The sequence below is a fragment of the Artemia franciscana genome, chromosome 20 (assembly GCF_032884065.1).
Source record: "Artemia franciscana chromosome 20, ASM3288406v1, whole genome shotgun sequence".
Lineage (NCBI taxonomy): Eukaryota > Metazoa > Arthropoda > Branchiopoda > Anostraca > Artemiidae > Artemia > Artemia franciscana.
In genome coordinates, this window is record NC_088882.1 from 14,177,706 (window position 1) to 14,199,536 (window position 21,831).

At 34.2% G+C, this 21,831-nt stretch overlaps 2 protein-coding genes across 2 annotated transcripts; both read left to right on the plus strand.

Annotated features, from left to right (window-relative positions):
• Positions 1-887: 887 nt before the first annotated feature.
• On the plus strand, positions 888-9,649 carry LOC136039990 (putative ankyrin repeat protein RF_0381). Its single transcript, XM_065724055.1, has 2 exons — positions 888-1,184; positions 8,705-9,649. The coding sequence occupies exons 1-2, from the start codon at positions 888-890 to the stop codon at positions 9,647-9,649; spliced, it is 1,242 nt and encodes a 413-aa protein (XP_065580127.1).
• A 1,539-nt stretch (positions 9,650-11,188) lies between these two features.
• LOC136039991 (putative ankyrin repeat protein RF_0381) lies at positions 11,189-21,339 on the plus strand. The gene is made up of 3 exons (XM_065724056.1): positions 11,189-11,485; positions 18,257-19,075; positions 21,187-21,339. The coding sequence occupies exons 1-3, from the start codon at positions 11,189-11,191 to the stop codon at positions 21,337-21,339; spliced, it is 1,269 nt and encodes a 422-aa protein (XP_065580128.1).
• The last annotated feature ends 492 nt before the right edge of the window (positions 21,340-21,831 follow it).

Genomic DNA, 21,831 nt, shown 5'->3' on the forward strand with positions numbered 1-21,831 from the left:
CTGGAAAATCATAGATAGTTGAATAAATGGCTCATTTTAAATTGCTGCTTCAGAAGGCAATTCGGAGATTTGGCAACTTGCTAGTTTCAAAAGGTGCCACTATAGATGTGTTCAACCCAATTCAAAGGATAATAAGGGCGTAATAGTCTTACAGTTTATCGCTTGGAAAGGCAATATAGAAGATATTAATACCGAATTTTTTTTCTTATAATCATTAGAATAGGCTAGAGTTCGTTCTTTATTAAAAATTAAATAAAAAGAACAAGTTTTTTTTAATGCATTTTCGAAGTGACATTAAAACTTAAAACTAACAGAAATTACTCCGTATATAAAAGAGGTTGTCCCCTCCGCAACGGCTCGCTCTTTACGCTAAAGTCTGACTCTGTCACATCTCTATTTTTTAAAACAATAAAAAAAACTTGTATAAAAAGTATAAAAAGCGAGGTGTTGTAGAGGGGACAACCTCTTTCATATACGAAGTAAATTCTGTTCGTTTTAATTTTACTATCGCTCCTTGCTTCCAGTTAAAAAAAACTTGTCTTATTTAAATTTAAGTTTTAACTTCTAAAAATTGAATGATCAAAACAAAAGTATGCTTTTAGAACCACCTTGTCAAAAACCCCAAAAATAAAGATTTTATCAATTCTTGGCTACAGCCAAAAAATTTATTTTGGCTTGAAAATCTAGAAAAGTGGCAGCAATCACGGTTTTCTTCATATTCAAGATCTTTTTTCTGTTTTTTTCCCACCTCAGGTCGCTGGGCACTGGAAAATAGTAGAGAGTTGAATAATGGGTCATTTTAAATTATTGCTTCGGAAGGCAATTTGGAGATTTGTCAACTACTAGTTTCAAAAAGTGCTAATATAGATGCCGTAAATTCAGACAATATGACAGCCTTAAATTTTGCTTCTTCGGAAGGCAATTTGGAGATTTGTCAACTACTAGTTTCAAAAAGTGCTAATATAGATGTCGTAAATTCAGACAATATGACAGCCTTAAATTTTGCTTCTTCGGAAGGCAATTTGGATATTTTTCAAAAACTAGTTTCAAAGGGTGCCACTATGGATGTCTTAGATTTGGACAATAAAACAGCCTTATTTTTCGCAGCGGTAATGAATAAAATACATGTCAAAGGATATCTATTAGAGAAAGGGGCCAACCAAAATGCAAAGAATCATAAGTGCGTAAGTAACAGCCTTATTTTACGCAGTGGCTTTCTTTTCTATTAATCATTAGTATAGGCTAGAGTTTGTTCTTTCAAATAAGCGACATTAAAACATAAAACGAACAGAAATTACTCTTTATATGAAAGAGATTGTCCCCTCCGCAATGCCTTGCTTTTTGCTTTAAAGTTTGATCTGCCACAAATCTATTTTTAAACAATAAAAAACTTTAGCGTAAAAAGCTAGGCATTGCGGAGGGGACAACCTCTTTCATACACGAAGTAAATTCTGTTCGTTTCGAGTTTTAATGTTGCTCCTTACTTGCAGCTAAATAAACTTGTTTTTTTTATATTTAATTTCTGAACGCTTTTGAATTAATACATGTTTTGATTTTGGCTCACCACACATGAATAATTAAAACAAAATTTGCTTATTATATTTTTTTGCTAAAAGGCTTTCTCATAGTTTTGATCTGATGATTAAGCAACGCGTAGGTTTTTTAACGGCTTGATTCGCTAGGGATTAAAAGGTAGTGGAAAGTGTTGGACCGAAACACAGACCAAGCCAACTAACTAAAGAAAAACATGGCAGAATTGCAGTCCCAGCAACGAATGGAGCAACGACATAGGGGCTATTAAAACAAATAAACTCGCATTTAGACGCATTAACTGACGGTCCAATCTTAGATAGTTCATTGGTTAATATAGTAAAATTGGAAAGCAATCCACGGCGAGTCCGGGCAACAAGAAGAACGTCGTCTGCATATAAAACAGAAAACAAACCAATATTACGGTAAGAAACAGAACTTTTAAGGAGACGCAGGAACGATGCAAGCACACATTTAAATATATTAATACTAGAAGACAATACGGCAGAAGTTGCAACCTATCTCTTTCTAGCAGCAGTTTTCACACATGGGACACAGGGACACAACTACAATGGCGAGTAACTAATATGGCGCGTAACGGCTTACGCGCGCGGGGGGGCTTGGGGGGAGCGCGAAGCGCCCCCACCAACTAGGTGTTGGAGCGCCCCCACTATATATATATATATATATATATATATATATATATATATATATATATATATATATATATATATATATATATATATATGTGTACTAGCTATTGGGGTGGTTGTTACGTGCCATATTAGTTACGCGCCATTGTAGATGTGTCCCTGTGTCCCATGTGTGAAAACTGCTGCTAGAAAGAGATAGGTTGCAACTTCTGCCGTATTGTCTTCTAGTATTAATATATTTAAATGTGTGCTTGCATCGTTCCTGCGTCTCCTTAAAAGTTCTGTTTCTTACCGTAATATTGGTTTGTCTTCTGTTTTATATGCAGACGACGTTCTTCTTGTTGCCCGGACTCGCCGTGGATTGCTTTCCAATTTTACTATATTAACCAATGAGCTATCTAAGATTGGACCGTCAGTTAATGCGTCTAAATGCGAGTTTATTTGTTTTAATAGCCCCTATGTCGTTGCTCCATTCGTTGCTGGGACTGCAATTCTGCCATGTTTTTCTTTAGTTAGTTGGCTTGGTCTGTGTTTCGGTCTAACACTTTCCACTACCTTTTAATCCCTAGCGAATCAAGCCGTTAAAAAACCTACGCGTTGCTTAATCATCAGATCAAAACTATGAGAAAGCCTTTTAGCAAAAAAATATAATAAGCAAATTTGGTTTTAATTATTCATGTGTGGTGAGCCAAAATCAAAACATGTATTAATTCAAAAACGTCCTGAAATTAAATATAAGAAAAACAAGTTTAATTAGCTGCAAGTAAGGAGCAACATTAAAACTCAAAACGTACAGAATTTACTTCGTGTATGAAAGAGGTTGTCCCCTCCGCAACGCCTAGCTTTTTACGCTAAAGTTTTTTTATTGTTTAAAAATAGATTCGTGGCAGATCAAACTTTAAAGCAAAAAGCAAGGCATTGCGAAGGGGACAATCTCTTTCATATACAGAGTAATTTCTGTTCGTTTTAAGTTTTAATGTCGCTTATTTGAAAGAACAAACTCTAGCCTATACTAATGATTATTAGAAAAGAAAGCCACTGCGTAAAATAAGGCTTTTACTTACGCACTTATGATTCTTTGCATTTTGGTTGGCCCCTTTCTCTAATAGATATCCGTTGACATGTATTTTATTCATTACCGCTGCAAAAAATAAGGCTGTTTTCTTGTCCAAATCTAAGACATCCATAGTGGCACCCTTTGAAACTAGTTTTTGAAAAATATCCAAATTGCCTTCCGAAGAAGCAAAATTTAAGGCTGTTATATTGTCTGAATTTAAGACATCTATAGTAGCACTTTTTGAAACTAGTAGTTGACAAATCTCCAAATTGCCTTCCGAAGAAGCAAAATTTAAGGCTGTTATATTGTCTGAATTTACGGCATCTATATTAGTATTTTCTTAAACTAGTAGTTGACAAATCTCCAAATTGCCTTCCGAAGCAATAATTTAAAATGACCCATTATTCAACTCTCTACTATTTTCCAGTGCCCAGCGACCTGAGGAGGAAAAAAAACAAAAAAAAGATCTTGAATATGAAGAAAACCGTGATTGCTGTCACTTTTCTAGATTTTCAAGCCAATATAATTTTTTGTGGCTGTAGCCAAGAATTGATAAAATCTTTATTTTGGGGTTTTTGACAAGGTGGTTCTAAAAGCATACTTTTGTTTTGATCATTCAATTTTTAGAAGTTAAAATTTAAATTTAAATAAGACAAGTTTTTTTTTAACTGGAAGCAAGGAGCGATAGTAAAATTAAAACGAACAGAATTTACTTCGTATATGAAAGAGGTTGTCCCCTCCGCAACACCTCGCTCTTTATACTAAAGTTTTTTTTATTGTTTTAAAAAATAGAGATGTGACAGAGTCAGACTTTAGCGTAAAGAGCAAGCCGTTGCGGAGGGGACAACCTCTTTTAAATATGGAGTAATTTCTGTTAGTTTGAAGTTTTAATGTCACTTCGAAAATGCATTAAAAAAAAAAACTTGTTCTTTTTATTTAATTTTTAATAAAGAACGAACTCTAGCCTATTCTAATGATTATAAGAAAAAAAATTCGGTATTAATATCTTCTATATTGCCTTTCCAAGCGATAAACTGTAAGACTGTTACGCACTTATTATCCTTTGAATTGGGTTGAACAAATCTATAGTGGCACCTTTTGAAACTAGCAAGTTGCCAAATCTCCGAATTGCCTTTTGAAGCAGCAATTCAAAATGAGCCATTTATTCAACTATCTATGATTTTCCAGTGCCCAGCGACCTGAGGAGGAAACAAAAACAGAAAAAAAGATGTCGTATGTGCAGAATATCGTGGTTACTGCCACTTTTTTTTGGTTTTTAAGCCAATATAATTTCCTTTTGGCTCAAGCTAAGAATCAATACAATTCCTATATTGGGGTTTTGAGCTAAGTGATTTAATAGTGTACTTTTTTTTGATCTGACTCTATTCTTAGGAGTTGTGGGTTATTTTATGATTCTTTACATTTGGTTTGGCCCCTTTCTATAATAGATATTCTTTCACGTGTATTTAATTCGCTGCGTAAAATAAGGCTGTGTTATTGTAAAAATCTAAAAGATCTATAGTGGCACCTTTTGAAACTAGTAGTTGACTAATCTCCAAATTGCCTTCTGAAGCAGTAAAATGTAAAGCTGTCATACTGTCCAAAGCTAAGGTATGTACAGTGGCACCCTTTGAAAAAAGTAGTTGACAAATTTCCAAATTTTCTAGCCAAGCAGTAAAATGTAAGACTGTTACGAACTTATGATTCTTTGCATTTGGGTTGGGCCCTTTCTCTAATATATATAATCAATCACGTGTCATATTGTCTGAATTTACGGCATCTATATTAGCACTTTTTGAAACTAGTAGTTGACAAATCTCCAAATTGCCTTCCGAAGCAATTATTTAAAATGACCCATTATTCAACTCTCTACTATTTTCCAGTGCCCAGCGACCTGAGGAGGAAAAAAACAGAAAAAAGATCTTGAATATGAAGAAAACCGTGATTGCTGCCACTTTTTTAGATTTCAAGCCAATATAAATTTTTCGGCTGTAGCCAAGAATTGATAAAATCTTTATTTTGGGGTTTTTGACAAGGTGGTTCTAAAAGCATACTTTTGTTTTGATCATTCAATATCTTCTATATTGCCTTTCCAAGCGATAAACTGTAAGACTATTACGCCCTTATTATCCTTTGAATTGGGTTGAACACATCTATAGTGGCACCTTTTGAAACTAGCAAGTTGCCAAATCTCCGAATTGCCTTCTGAAGCAGCAATTTAAAATGAGCCATTTATTCAACTATCTATGATTTTCCAGTGCCCAGCGACCTGAGGAGGAAAAAAAACAGAAAAAAAGATGTCGTATGTGCAGAATATTGTGGTTACTGCCACTTTTTTTTGGTTTTTAAGCCAATATAATTTCCTTTTGGCTCAAGCTAAGAATCAATACAATTCCTGTATTGGGGTTTTGAGCTAAGTGATTTAATAGTGTACTTTTAGTTTGATCTGACTCTATTCTTAGGAGTTGCGGGTTATTTTATGATTCTTTACATTTGGGTTGGCCCCTTTCTATAATAGATATTCTTTCACATGTATTTAATTCGCTGCGTAAAATAAGGCTGTGTTATTGTAAAAATCTAAAAGATCTATAGTGGCACTTTTTGAAACTAGTAGTTGACTAATCTCCAAATTGCCTTCTGAAGCAGTAAAATGTAAAGCTGTCATACTGTCCAAAGCTAAGGTATGTTCAGTGGCACCCTTTGAAACTAGTAGTTGACAAATTTCCAAATTTTCAAGCCAAGCAGTAAAATGTAAGACTGTTACGTACTTATGATTCTTTGCATTTGGGTTGGGCCTTTTTTCTAATTGATATAATTAATCACGTGTTTTTGATCCATTTTTGTTGCGTATAAAAAGGCTGTCATATTGTCCGACTTCCGATTCTTTGCATTTGGGTTTTGCCCTTTCTCTAATAGATATAATCAATCACGTGTATTTGATCCATTTTCGCTGCGTATAACAAGGCTGTCATATTGTCCGACTTCCGATTCTTTGCATTTGGGTTGTGCCCTTTCTCTAATAGATATATTCAATCACGTGTGTTTGATTCATTTTGGCTGCATAAAATAAGGCTGTCATATTGTTCGAATCTACGGCATCTATAGTGGCACCCTTTGAAACACCAACTCAGACACAAGCAATGTGAAAGAGGCAAGCAGACAGCCGCTCAGACATACAGGCACAGTCAAACAGCTCGTGGTAACGTACCCGGCTCAATAGTACCCAAAACTCTAAAAAACTAAATTTTGATACAAATAGTAACATCAAAAGAATCACATTTTAATGCTGATTTTGAATATATAAGTTTCATCAAGTTTTGTCTTACCCATCAAAAGTTACGAGCCTGAGACAATTTGCCTTATTTTAGAAAATAGGAGAAAAAATATCCTAATAGTCATAGAATCTTAACAAAAATCACACCATTAGATTCAACGTATCAGAGGAGCCTACTGTACAAGTTTAAAGCTCCTATCTACAAGAATGTGGGGTTTCGTCGTTTTTGTTTTTGCCAGAAGACGGATCACGGTTGCGTGTTTATTTGTTTGTTTTTGTTTTTTGATTTTTAACAGGGATGATCGTATCGAGCCAGTGGTTCTAGAATGTCATGAGAGGATTCATTCTAACGGAAATTAAAAGTTCTAGTGCTCGTTTTAAGTGACCAAAACATTGGAGGGCATCTAGGTCCCCCTCCAATACACATGTTTTCCACAAAGTCGCCGGATCAAAATTTTGAGATAGCCATTCTGTTTAGGATAGTCGAAAATCAAATAACTATGTCAGGGATGACTTCACCTTCCAAAGTCCTCGGGGGAAGGGCTTCAATTTAAAAAATTTGATTATTGTTTACATACAGTAATGGTTATTATGAAGTGTACAGACGATTTCAGGAAAATTTTTCGCATTGGGGTTGGAGTGGATCGGGGTGAGGGAGGCTACGTGGGAGGATCTTTCAGTGGAGGAATTTATCAGGAGGGAAGATCATGTCCATGTAGGGGGCGAAGCATAATTTCTTATCATTATTTTCATAAGAGAACAATGAGAAAATAAATTTAAAAAATTTCAACCGGAAGTAATGAGCAGCATTTAAATTAAAAACGAACAGAAAATTCTACGTATGTAAGGGAGTTCGTCCCATTCCACAATACCTTTTTCTGAGAAACTTTGCCTTATTTTCGATAAAAGGAGAAAAACACTCCTTAAAAGTCAAAGATTTTTAACGAAAATCACGCCATCAGATGTTAGCGTGCCAGAGAACCGAACTATGGAGGTTTCAAGGTCCTACCTGCAAAAATGTGAAATTTGTATTTTACTTCAGAAGAAACTTCACGGAGGCGTGTTAATTTGTTTTTGTTTTCTTTTCCAGGGCTGTTGTACAGAGAACGAACCCAACCCATTTATAATAGTACCCTTTGAAACTAGTATTTGAAAAATCTCAAAATTGCCTTTCCATGCAGCTAAACGTAGGACTGTAACGTACTCATGATGCTTTGCATTTGGGTTTGCCACAAGATGATGTATAACGTGAATTACACCATTTAGTATGGGTTACAACCATCAATGACGTTAAACAAAAACAAAAAACATAGTTATTTCGAACTTTCCTTTTGGATTTTCATTGTGACGTCATTTCCCATGATGTCATGAGCTAGTATAAAAATATGCTTTAAAACAAGTCATCTCAGTATCAAAAGCCAATTTCAACTGGATAATAATAAAGAGCTATTTGCTGGCTTATTTGAAAGGAAATTGGTTTATTTAGAAACCTTTCATAATTTCAAAAAGTAATTTAAAAAAAAATCATTTTTTTTACCAAAACAGCATTTTTCTCTAGCTCTGTCGTAACAAATGTTATTAATATTTGCTTGCCTTATGGAACCAAACTTGGTTTGGCTTATCTCTATAAAATGGTGCTTTTTTTCCGTAGAAAAAAAAATCTATTTTAGTTCTTAGTTTAAGATCACTAAATTTATTACTTAAATTGCAAAAATATTTATGGTGTCCGAGTAATAATTTAAATTTTTGAATTAAAATTAGAAAACTGAAAATCTAAAAATTAATTTTATATTAAAGAACGAACTATAGCTAATAGTAATGTCAGATCGAATCACAATGAATCCAATTTTCGTAAGAAATATTGAAGAATATGGAAAGGAGTCTCTTTTGTCCGATTTGTTTAAATGAACTGAAGGATCCTCTTTGGACATCAGAATGTAAGCATGTATTTTGTGGCTATTGCATTAAGAAATGGCTACAAGTAAAAACCTCATGTCCAATGGATCGAAATCCTATAGTTATCAACGATTTGTCACCGTTATATTCATATAGTGACGAGAGACCAACATCACCAATTATTGAAAATCTTTAAGAATGCAACGGAATTTATTTTCACCCCAATAGAATTTGGAACAGGGGCTTCTTCTCTAGAAAACCAGCAAAGTGTACAGCCTTGTATTGTGCTGCTAGAACAGGCAATTTGGAAATTTGCAAACTACTAGTTTCAAAAGTTGCCGCTGTGTAGATGTCTTAGATTCGGACAATAGAACAGCCTTATATGATGCTGTGGTTGAGAATCAAATACACGTGACTGAATATCTATTAGAGAAAGGGGCCAACCCGAATGCAAAGTATTATAAGTGCTTAACAGTCTTACATGTTGCTGCTTGGAAAGGCAATTTGGATATTTGTAAACTACTAGTTTCAAAGGGTGCCACTGTAGATGCCTTAGATTCGAACAATATGACAGCCTTATTTTACGCAGTGACAATTGATCAAATACACGTGGTTGAATATCTATTAGAAAAAGGGGCCGACCCAAATTCAAAGGGTCATAAGTGTGTAACAGCCTTACATTCTGCTGCTTTGGAAGGTAATTTGAAGATTTGTCAACTACTAGTTTCAATGGGTGCCACTGTAGATGGCTTAGATTCGAACAATATGACAGCCTTATTTTACGCAGTGATTGCTGCTGGGAATGGAAATTTGGATGTTAGTCAACTACTAGTTTCAAAGGGTGCCACTGTAGATGCCTTAAATTCCGACAATTGGACAGCTTTACATTTTGCTGCTTCGGAAGGCAATTTGAAGATTTGTCAACTACTAGTTTCAAAGGGTGCCACTATAGATGCCTTAGATTCCGACAATTGGACAGCTTTACATTTTGCTGCTTCGGAAGGCAATTTGAAGATTTGTCAACTACTAGTTTCAAAGGGTGCCACTATAGATGCCGTAGATTCGAACAATATGACAGCCTTATTTTACGCAGCCAAAATGAATCAAACACACGTGATTGAATATCTATTAGAGAAAGGGCACAACCCAAATGCAAAGAATCGGAAGTCGGACAATATGACAGCCTTGTTATACGCAGCGAAAATGGATCAAATACACGTGATTGATTATATCTATTAGAGAAAGGGCAAAACCCAAATGCAAAGAATCGGAAGTCGGACAATATGACAGCCTTGTTATACGCAGCGAAAATGGATCAAATACACGTTATTGATTATATCTATTATAGAAAGGGCCCAACCCAAATGCAAAGAATCATAAGTTCGTAACAGTCTTACATTTTACTGCTTGGCTAGAAAATTTGGAAATTTGTCAACTACTAGTTTCAAAGGGTGCCACTGAACATACCTTAGCTTTGGACAGTATGACAGGTTTACATTTTACTGCTTCAGAAGGCAATTTGGAGATTAGTCAACTACTAGTTTCAAAAAGTGCCACTATAGATCTTTTAGATTTTTACAATAACACAGCCTTATTTTACGCAGCGAATTAAATACATGTGAAAGAATATCTATTATAGAAAGGGGCCAACCCAAATGTAAAGAATCATAAAATAACCCGCAACTCCTAAGAATAGAGTCAGATCAAACTAAAAGTACACTATTAAAACACTTAGCTCAAAACCCCAATATAGGAATTGTATTGATTCTTAGCTTGAGCCAAAAGGAAATTATATTGGCTTAAAAACCAAAAAAAAGTGGCAGTAACCACAATATTCTGCACATACGACACCTTTTTTTCTGTTTTTTTTCCTCCTCAGGTCACTGGGCACTGGAAAATCATAGATAGTTGAATAAATGGCTCATTTTAAATTGCTGCTTCAGAAGGCAATTCGGAGATTTGGCAACTTGCTAGTTTCAAAAGGTGCCACTATAGATGTGTTCAACCCAATTCAAAGGATAATAAGGGCGTAATAGTCTTACAGTTTATCGCTTGGAAAGGCAATATAGAAGATATTAATACCGAATTTTTTTTCTTATAATCATTAGAATAGGCTAGAGTTCGTTTTTTATTAAAAATTAAATAAAAAGAACAAGTTTTTTTTTAATGCAAATTCAAAGTGACATTAAAACTTCAAACGATAAGAAATTACTCCGTATATAAAACAGGTTGCCCCCTCCGCAACGGCTCGCTCTTTACGCTAAAGTCTGACTCTGTCACATCTCTATTTTTTAAAACAATAAAAAAAACTTGTATAAAAAGTATAAAAAGCGAGGTGTTGTAGAGGGGACAACCTCTTTCATATACGAAGTAAATTCTGTTCGTTTTAATTTTACTATCGCTCCTTGCTTCCAGTTAAAAAAAACTTGTCTTATTTAAATTTAAGTTTTAACTTCTAAAAATTGAATGATCAAAACAAAAGTATGCTTTTAGAACCACCTTGTCAAAAACCCCAAAAATAAAGATTTTATCAATTCTTGGCTACAGCCAAAAAATTTATTTTGGCTTGAAAATCTAGAAAAGTGGCAGCAATCACGGTTTTCTTCATATTCAAGATCTTTTTTCTGTTTTTTTCCCACCTCAGGTCGCTGGGCACTGGAAAATAGTAGAGAGTTGAATAATGGGTCATTTTAAATTATTGCTTCGGAAGGCAATTTGGAGATTTGTCAACTAATAGTTTCAAAAAGTGCTAATATAGATGCCGTAAATTCAGACAATATGACAGCCTTAAATTTTGCTTCTTCGGAAGGCAATTTGGAGATTTGTCAACTACTAGTTTCAAAAAGTGCTAATATAGATGTCGTAAATTCAGACAATATGACAGCCTTAAATTTTGCTTCTTCGGAAGGCAATTTGGATATTTTTCAAAAACTAGTTTCAAAGGGTGCCACTATGGATGTCTTAGATTTGGACAATAAAACAGCCTTATTTTTCGCAGCGGTAATGAATAAAATACATGTCAAAGGATATCTATTAGAGAAAGGGGCCAACCAAAATGCAAAGAATCATAAGTGCGTAAGTAACAGCCTTATTTTACGCAGTGGCTTTCTTTTCTATTAATCATTAGTATAGGCTAGAGTTTGTTCTTTCAAATAAGCGACATTAAAACATAAAACGAACAGAAATTACTCTTTATATGAAAGAGATTGTCCCCTCCGCAATGCCTTGCTTTTTGCTTTAAAGTTTGATCTGCCACAAATCTATTTTTAAACAATAAAAAACTTTAGCGTAAAAAGCTAGGCATTGCGGAGGGGACAACCTCTTTCATACACGAAGTAAATTCTGTTCGTTTCGAGTTTTAATGTTGCTCCTTACTTGCAGCTAAATAAACTTGTTTTTTTTATATTTAATTTCTGAACGCTTTTGAATTAATACATGTTTTGATTTTGGCTCACCACACATGAATAATTAAAACCAAATTTGCTTATTATATTTTTTTGCTAAAAGGCTTTCTCATAGTTTTGATCTGATGATTAAGCAACGCGTAGGTTTTTTAACGGCTTGATTCGCTAGGGATTAAAAGGTAGTGGAAAGTGTTAGACCGAAACACAGACCAAGCCAACTAACTAAAGAAAAACATGGCAGAATTGCAGTCCCAGCAACGAATGGAGCAACGACATAGGGGCTATTAAAACAAATAAACTCGCATTTAGACGCATTAACTGACGGTCCAATCTTAGATAGCTCATTGGTTAATATAGTAAAATTGGAAAGCAATCCACGGCGAGTCCGGGCAACAAGAAGAACGTCGTCTGCATATAAAACAGAAGACAAACCAATATTACGGTAAGAAACAGAACTTTTAAGGAGACGCAGGAACGATGCAAGCACACATTTAAATATATTAATACTAGAAGACAATACGGCAGAAGTTGCAACCTATCTCTTTCTAGCAGCAGTTTTCACACATGGGACACAGGGACACAACTACAATGGCGAGTAACTAATATGGCGCGTAACGGCTTACGCGCGCGGGGGGGCTTGGGGGGAGCGCGAAGCGCCCCCACCAACTAGGTGTTGGGGTGGCACGAACAACCACCCCAACAGCTAGTACATATATATATATATATATATATATATATATATATATATATATATATATATATATATATATATATATATACATATATATATATATATATATATATATATATATATATCATGAAAAGAGAAATCACCAATGCTACAGCACAAACACAAAAAAAAAAAAAAAAAAAAAAAAAAAAAAAAAAAAAAAAAAAAAAAAAAAAAAAAAAAGAGACAGAAGGAGAAAAGGAAGACTGTTTTCCTAAATTAGTGATTAATATAGACCAGCACTTGAATGAGGCCTTAACCCTACTCATCCATACAATCACATAGGTCAAACAGCATAGCCACACACAATCAACCATAAAGAATAATCCACGGACAGGCAGTCATGTCGTCAATAAGTATAAGTCGTCATTTACCAAACAATAGAAAAAATAATATAGACAAATAATTCAGAGGCAACACCCAACATATATATATATATATATATATATATATATGTATGTATATATATATATATATATATATATATATATATATATATATATATATATATATATATATATATATATATATATATATATATATATATATATATATATATATATATATATATATATATATATATATATATATATATATATATATATATATATATATATATATATATATATATTTAAAATATGTGAATTCGTCTTCATCTATTGTTAAGGTTCAACATATTGTGTGACTATCCACACTAATTTGGAGTGTAATTCAGGGGCTTCAAATACAGAGCGGGGCAGTGTTTGCTCTTCGTAGATTTTATAAAATACCTTTTGGCAGCGTTTTCATCAGAGACTGCCTTTTAGTATTTTCATTGAAAAAAAATGAAACAACAAAAAATAAATTGCTCACATTTAATTTTTCAACTAAAAGATAGGAGCAATATTAAAACTCAGAACGAACAGCAACTATTATGTATATGAAGGTGTTGTCCCCTACTCTATAACTTGCGCTCCATGAAAAAGGTAAAGTTTTTTAACAGTTTTAGAAAAGCTTTTGTTTAGATTAAACGTCTCCTGTGATTTAGGATTTGCTCTTGAGAAAATGGGACCAACAGTCAACTTTTAGTGAAGAGAAAGAGGTTTTGAGGAGGAGCTAACCCCTTCACATGCCTCACAATTTCTGTTCGTCTAAAAAACTTTATTTTTATTTCATTTTCCATCGTTTATTACAAATAATGCTCGTAAAACGGGCTTCACTTTCATGAAAAGATTGCTCCCAAGACAGTAATTTTTTTTCGTGGAGAGTTCTTCCCAGGTCAGGAAAATATCCTCTCACGTGAAATTCCGTTCAAAGGGATTAGTTTTGCTACTACTCTAATTCACTTGTAAAAGTATACATATTGTTTATTTTAACATAAAATACTTACAGATGCATAAAATCACCAAAATCTAGCAGAGGGGAAGATTTTTATTAATTAAAATTTGAAAAAAATGTTGCCTACTTTTCAAATGGAGAGGGAGGGGTTATTATCTATTTGGGGGCCCATAGAGTCAAATTTTCAAAAACAGTAATTCAAATATAATATATATTTATTAGAATTAAAATTATCAAGATTGTTTATTTTTTTGAATTGAGATCCTTTTGAATGGTGCGTCAAATAAAACAACCATACGATTGGACTAATTCAATATTTCCCCACTAAATTCATGGATTCCAAGGACTACATAAAAGGTAGTCAGCTATTAAACAAGATTTTTCTTTCTAATAAACATCAAAATCATTATCTAGCGTTTTTTCTTTAAACAGATGAGACTAAAACTGAATATGCAAATCAGGCTTGAACTGAACAAAAACCACTACAAACAAGAAGTTGGGTTTTGCCGCCTTCTCTCACTGTAAAAGTCTAAAACATACTGAGGCATCGGCGCTTTACTGAAAAAAAAAGGTATATTAGAATTATTTTATTTCGTAGGCTACTTATTACAACATTAAAAATAAAAAACAAATTTCAGTAAAAGCAAATTTTTAACTGATGAACTTTCAGCAATTCATATCATTCTATATCAAACATTCAGTTTTTCCGAGACTTTCAAAGGCCAATTAGTTCTTTCTGAGTCTGTTCAAGACAAATGTAGCTTCGCTACAAACAAGAGTTGGATACTGCTGCCTTCCCTATCTGTATAAGTCTTCAACCATTCGTGTCATTGGTGCTTCACTGAAAATGAATTTTATGACAATTATTTTCTTTTGTAGGCTACCTATTACAACATTAAAAATAAACAAAAAAAAAACTACAGTAAAATTGAATTTTGAACTAATGACCTTTCAGCAATTAATATCATTCTATATCAAATGTTCAGTTTTTCCGAGACTGTCAAAGGTCAATTAGTTCTTTCTGTGTCTGTTCAAGAAAAATCTTGCTTCAATACAAATAAGAGTTGGATACTACTCTCTCCCCTAACTGCATAAGTCTTAAGCCCACCGTGTTATTGGTACTTCACTGAAAATGAATCTAAGGCATCTATAATGGCACCCTTTGAAACTAGTATTTGACAAATCTCCAAATTGCCTTTCCGAACAGTAAAATGTAAGGATGTTTTATTGTCCGAATCTAAGGCATCTATAGTTGCACCCTTAGAAAATAGTACTTGACAAATCTCCAGATTGTCTATTCAAGCAACAAAATGTAAGACTGTCATATTGTCAGAATTTAAGATATCTATAGTGGCACCTTTTGAAACTAGCTGTTGACAAATCTCCGAATTGCCTATGAAGGCAACAAAATGCAATACTGTCATATTGTGAGAATCAAAGGCATCTATAGTTTCGCCCTTCTTTCGTTCTCTGTACAACACCCCTGGAAAAAAATTAACATGCATCCGTGATCTTTCTTCCGAAATAACATACAAATTCCACATTTTTGCAGGTAGGAGCTTGAAACCTGTACAGTTAGATTTTCCTGTTCGGTAAATCCGACGGTGTAATTTTTATTAAAATCGTATGACTTTTTGGGGGTATTTTCCCCTTTTTTCGGAAATAAGGCAAATTTTCTCAGGATGGAACTTTTAATGGGTAAAACTAAACTTATATTCTTAAAATCAGTATATAAATCCGATTTTTTTTGTGTATCTATACTACTACTAGGATAAAACCTTTGCTAAAGCTCTTCTATCAACAGAATCGAACGCTTGCTCATAATATATAAAACTGAGGCTCAAAGGTGTTTGACAACTAAGGTACTTCTCAATTATTAACGTAAGAGTGAAAATTTGGTCGACAGATCCTCTACCTTTTTTAAAACAGCACTGTTCTTCTCTTAAAACTTTGTCAACAGCATCTCTCAGTCTCAAAAGTATCATATAACTGAGTTATTTGCTACCTACATAGACCAGACTAATGCCTTGACAAAACCCATTCAGACAGACATGCATAGTAAGAGGGACAAGTAAACAACCGTTCAAACAAAAAGGCACAGTGAGAGAAATAGAAAAAACACCTACAAACACACAGAGTCAGATACACAAACACGCAAAGACAGACTCGAAAACATGCAAATACCCGCTCAGATATACAGGCATAGTGAAAGAGAAAGAGAGAGAGAGAAAGAGAGAGAGAGAAACCTACAAACAAACAGATTCAAACACACAAACTCATAAGAACAGACACGGAAACATGCAAACACCAACTCAGGCACAAGCAATGTGAAAGAGACAGCCATACAGCCGCTCAGACACACAGGCATAGTCAAACAGTTCGTGGCAACATACCCGCCTCAATAGTACCCGAGACTCTAAAAAATGGAATCTTGATACCAATAGTAACATCAAAAGCATTACGATTTTATGCTGTTTTAAAATATATAAGTTTCATCAAGTTTAGTCTTACCCATCAAAAGTTACGAGCCTGAGGCAATTTGCCTTATTTTAGAAAATAGGGGGAAAAATCTCCTAAAAGTCATAGAATCTTAACAAAAATCACAAAATCAGATTCAACGTATGAGAGAAGCCTACTGTACAAGTTTCAATCTCCTATCTACAAGAATGTGAAATTTTGTTGTTTTTGTTTTTGCCAGAAGACGGGTCACGGATGCGTGTTTATTTGTTTGTTTGTTTTTTCCCCAGGGATGATCGTTTCGACCCAGTAGTTCTAAAATGTCATGACAGGACTAATTCTAACGGAAATTAAAAGTTCTAGTGCTATTTTTAAGTGACCAAAAAATTGGAGGGCATGTAGGCCCCCTCCAACGCACATTTTTTCCCCAAAGTCATCGGATCAAAATTTTGAGATAGCCATTCTTTTAAGCTTAGTCAAAAATAAGATAACTATGTTTTCAAGGATAACTTCACCTCCCAAAGTCCCGGGGGAGGGGCTTCAATTTAAAAACTTTGAGCATTGTTGAAAGTTACAGTAATGGTTATTATGAAGTGTACAGACGTTTTCAGGGAAATTTTTCGTGTTGGGGTTGGAGTGGATCAGGGTGAGGGTGGTTACGTGGGAAGATCTTTCAGTGGAGGAATTTATCATGAGGGAAGAGATATTTCCATGAAGGGGGCGAAGCATTATTTTCTAGAATTATCTTAAAAAAGATCAATGAGAAAATGAATAAATATAAATTTTCAACCGGAAGTAGTGACCAGCATTTAAACTTAAAACGAACATAAAATTCTACGTATGTAGGGGAGTTCGTCTCCTCCACAGTACCTTTTCCTGAGAAAATTTCCCTTATTTCCGAAAAAAGGGGAAAAACACTTCGTAAAAGTCATAGATTTTTAATGAAAATCACACCATCGGATTTAGCGTACCGGAGAACCGAACTGTAGAGGTTTCAAGGTCCTATCGGTAAAAATTTGGAATTTGTATTTTATTTCAGAAGAAAGTTCACGGATGTGTGTTAATTTGTTTTTTTTTCCAGGGCTGTTGTACAGAAAATGAACCCAAGACATTTATAATAGCACCCTTTGAAACTAGTATGAGAAAAATCTCAAAATTGCCTTTCCATGCAGCTAAACGTGAGACTGTTATGTATTCATGATGCTTTGCATTTTGGTTTGCCCCAAGGTAATGTATAATATGAATTACGCCATTTAGTATGGGTTACAACCATCAATGACGTCAAACAAAAACAAAAAACCTAGTAATTTTGAACTTCCCTTTTTTGTTATCGTTGTGACGTCATTTCCCATGATGTCATGAGCTAATATAAAAAAATACATTAAAACAAGCCATCTCAGTATCGAAAGTTAATTTTCACTGAATAATGATAGAGAGTCATCTTATGGCTCATTTTAAAAGAAATTGGTTTATTTAGAAACCTTTCATAATTAACAAAAATAAATTAAAAATAAAATCATTTTTTTAAAACAAAAACCGCATTTTTCTCTAGCTCTGTAGTTAAAAATGTTATTAACATCTGCTTGCTTTATGGAACCAAATTTGGTTTGGCTCGACTTTTAAAGTGCTTATCTCTATAGCATGGTGCTTTATTTCCGTAGGAAAAAAAATCATTTTTTTTTATTTTAGTTCTTAGTTTAAGATCACCAAATTTATTACTTAAATTGAAAAATATTTATGGTGTACAAGTAATATTTTTAAATTTTGAATTAAAACAAGAAAATCACAAAAACAAATTTTATATTAAAGAACGAACTTAGCCAATAGTAATGTCAGATCGAACCACAATGCAGCTAATTTTCGTATGAAATATTGAAGAATATGGAAAGAAGTTTCTTTTGTCCAATTTGTTTAAATGAACTGAAGGATCCTCTTCAGACATCAGAATGTAAGCATATATTTTGTGGCTATTGCATTAAGAAATGGCTACAAGTAAACACCTCATGTCCAATGGATCGAAATGCTGTATTTATCAAGGATTTGTCGCCTACATATTCATATAGTGACGAGAGACCAACATCACCAATTATTGAAAATCTTTTAGAATACAACAGAATTTATTTTCACCCCAATAGAATTTGGAACAGGAGTTTCTTCTCTGGAAAACCAGCAAAATGTACAGCCTTGCATTGTGCTGCTAGAAAAGGCAATTTGGAAATTTGCAAACTACTAGTTTCAAAAGTTGCCACTGTAGATGTCTTAGATTCGGACAATAGAACAGCCTTATATGATGCTGTGATTAAAAATCAATTACACGTGATTGAATATCTATTAGAGAAAGGGGCCAACCCAAATTCAAAGGATCATAAGTGCAATACAGTCTTACATATTGCTGTTTCAAAAGGCAATTTGGATATTTGTAAACTACTAGTTTCAAAGGGTGCCACTGTAGATGCCTTAAATTCGTACAATAGGACAGCCTTATTTAACGCTACGAAAAAGGATCAAATACGCGTGATTGAATATCTATTAGAAAAAGGGGCCGACCCAAATTCAAAGGGTCATAAGTGCAATACAGTCTTACATATTGCTGCTTCAAAAGGCAATTTGGATATTTGTAAACTACTAGTTTCAAAGGGTGCCACTGTAGATGCTTTAAATTCGTACAATAGGACAGCCTTATTTTACGCTGCGAAAAAGAATCAAATACGCGTGATTGAATATCTATTAGAAAAAGGGGCCAAACGAAATTCAAAGGTTCATAAGTGCAGGGTCATATACGATAAAATCCTCTTCGTTTTAAGTTTTGTTATCGCTCCTTGCTTGCAGTTAAAAACACTTGTCTTATTTAAATTTAAATTTTAACTCCTAAAAATTGAGTCAACCAACAAAACCCCAAAATAAAATTTTTATCAATTCTTGGCTAGAGCCACAAAAAAATTATATTGGCTTGAAAATCAAGAAAAGTGGAAGCAATCACGGTATTCTGCATATTCAACATTTTTTTTCCACCTCAGGTCACTGGGCATTGGAAAATAGTAGAGAGTTGTATAATGGGTCATTTTAAATTGCTGCTTCGGAAGGCAATTTGGAGATTTGTCAACTATTAGTTTCAGAAGGTGCCACTATAGATGTCTTAAGTTCGGACAATATGACAGTCTTAAATTTTGCGTAAAAAAACTTCAGTGTAAAGAGAGAGGCGTTGCGGAGGGGACAACCTCTTTCATACACGAAGTAAATTCTATTCGTTTTAAGTTTTAATGTCGCTCCTTACTTGCAGCTAAATAAACTTGTTTTTTTTCTGTTTAATTTCTGAACGTTTTTGAATTAATACTTGTTTTGATTTTGGCTCACCACACATGAATAATTAAAACAAAATTCGCTTATTATATTTTTTTGCTAAAAGGCTTTCTCATAGATTTGATCGGATGATTTCGATAAAAAAAAAGAGGGGTGGGGACTTACAAATACAACTAGATTTTTATTTTTTTTTTGTATGAACGTTTTCGTTAGCAATAAACATACGTACCTTACGAATTAATTTACGTAACGAACTTCTATATTTGCTTATTTTTATTACGTATCTGAGGGGGTTTGCCCCCTCGTCAATGCCTTACTCTTTACACTAAAGCTTGAATTCTATCCCAAATCCTTAAGAATGACCCCTGAATCACAAAGGCCATAGAAAAAATAGTGGAAATTACTAACAATACTTAGCGTAAACAGCAATGTATTGTAGAGGAGACGAACCCCCTTATAACCGGTATATTTTATGTTCGTTTTAAGTTTCCATGCAACTCATTACTTCCAGGAAAAAAAAATTATTTCTTTTGTCATTGTTTTTTTTTTAATGATGTTAAAAAATCCTGCACCCCCTCCATGGAAATTATATTCCCTCATGATATATTCCTCAATGGAAAAATCTTCCCACGTAACCCCCCCCCCTGACCCAATCCCACCTTGGCGCGAAAAAGCCCCCCTGAAAACGTCTGTAAACTTCATAATAACCATTACTATATGCAAACAATGGTCAAAGTTTGCAGCCCCCCTCCCTGGGACTCTGAGGGATTAAGTCGTCCCGAAGGACATAGTTATTAGGTGTTCGACTAAGTTGAATAGAATGGCTATCTCAAAATTTTGATCTGGTGACTTTGGAAAAAAAAATGTGCTTGGGAAGGGGGCCTAGATGCCCTCCAATTGTTTGGGTCACTTAAAAGGGTGCTAGAACTTCTGATTTCCCTTAGGATATGTACTCTCGTAACATTCTAGGACCACTGGGTCCATACAATCACCCCTGGGGAAAAAATAATAAATACGGATCCGTGATCCGTATCCTGGCAAAAATTAAAAATTCTATATTTTTGAAGATAGGAGCTTGAAACTTTTACAGTAGGGGTCTCTGATACGTTGATTTTGATGGTGTGATTATTGTGTCCCATCCATTTTTCTTTTTTTTTTTTCATTACATCTCTAAAAAAAGGAATTGATCCACATTTTTTCTACAGTCTACTATTTGAAATATAGTTAGTGAGACAAGTGCCCAAAACAATCCGTTGGCAATTCTCTGGAAAACATCTAGCAAATCCTAGCATCCAACATAATAAGGCTGATGCTTCAAAAAGAGGGTTTTAATTATTAGAAATTCTCATTCTTCCTAGAGATGAGGAATCTGAATAAATCTTTTGGAATTAGCCCCTACGCTGTTCCATCAGCATTCGGGCCTATTTTTAACCACAGGCTCTTAGGGAAAATCGGAGGTCTTTCCGACAGGACGGTGTTAGAGGACTAAGAGATTATATCTTGCAATTATTCTCATAGATGTAATATTTTTTTTCACAGTATAATTCTATTGATCTAATTTTTTTCAGATGTTATTTTTTCATCAAGTCCCCACTTGGCTTAGTATAGTTGGAGCTTTCTTAGTGACCTGCTCTGTTTTCCTGGTGGCTGCCAAAAAATGGGTTGAAGGACTTCCTAATGGATCTAAGCTGAGAAGAAGACTGATCTGCCTTCTTTACTAGGAACATCTCCACATGAGATTAAGGAGCGGAGTACTTGCCGCTCTTTGTTATAAGTTATTCTTGGGACTATTTTGAAAGACAAGGTTTGTGTTGTAAGGTTGGTGTGACATATTCTTACAAACTTATGAATATACGACAGCAACAAGAGGACCAGTAGTGGGGATATAAGTTCAGGATTACATCTTGTTTTGAATGCTGGGTATCTCTTAGCAAGGTCTAAAACTATTTAGTAGCGATCTGTTTGATACGTAGCTTGTATTTTTTCATGTATTGCTAAGGTGTACCCAAAATGCTTCTTTTAGGAAAGAGGGGAGAGGGTTTGGGGAGAGAGGGTGATCCAATACTCCTGTTTGCTCGCTGTGCGGCTGCTTTGTTTCTGTTGTTCATTTGTTACTTATCAAAGAGGTAGAAAAATTAAGTTAGAGTTAAAGATTCTTAATTGTGACCATATTTATTTTTTGTATTAAGATAAAAGCATTTAAAGGCTTTGGC

Coding starts and splice junctions, on each gene's coding strand:
- LOC136039990 (XM_065724055.1), top strand. CDS start 888: ATGACAGCCTTAAATTTTGCTTCTTCGGAAGGCAATTTGGAGATTTGT. Junction 1,185..8,704: donor ATGCAAAGAATCATAAGTGC/GTAAGTAACAGC, acceptor TTGTGCTGCTAG/AACAGGCAATTTGGAAATTT.
- LOC136039991 (XM_065724056.1), top strand. CDS start 11,189: ATGACAGCCTTAAATTTTGCTTCTTCGGAAGGCAATTTGGAGATTTGT. Junction 11,486..18,256: donor ATGCAAAGAATCATAAGTGC/GTAAGTAACAGC, acceptor GATCCTCTTCAG/ACATCAGAATGTAAGCATAT. Junction 19,076..21,186: donor GGGCCAAACGAAATTCAAAG/GTTCATAAGTGC, acceptor AATTTTTTTCAG/ATGTTATTTTTTCATCAAGT.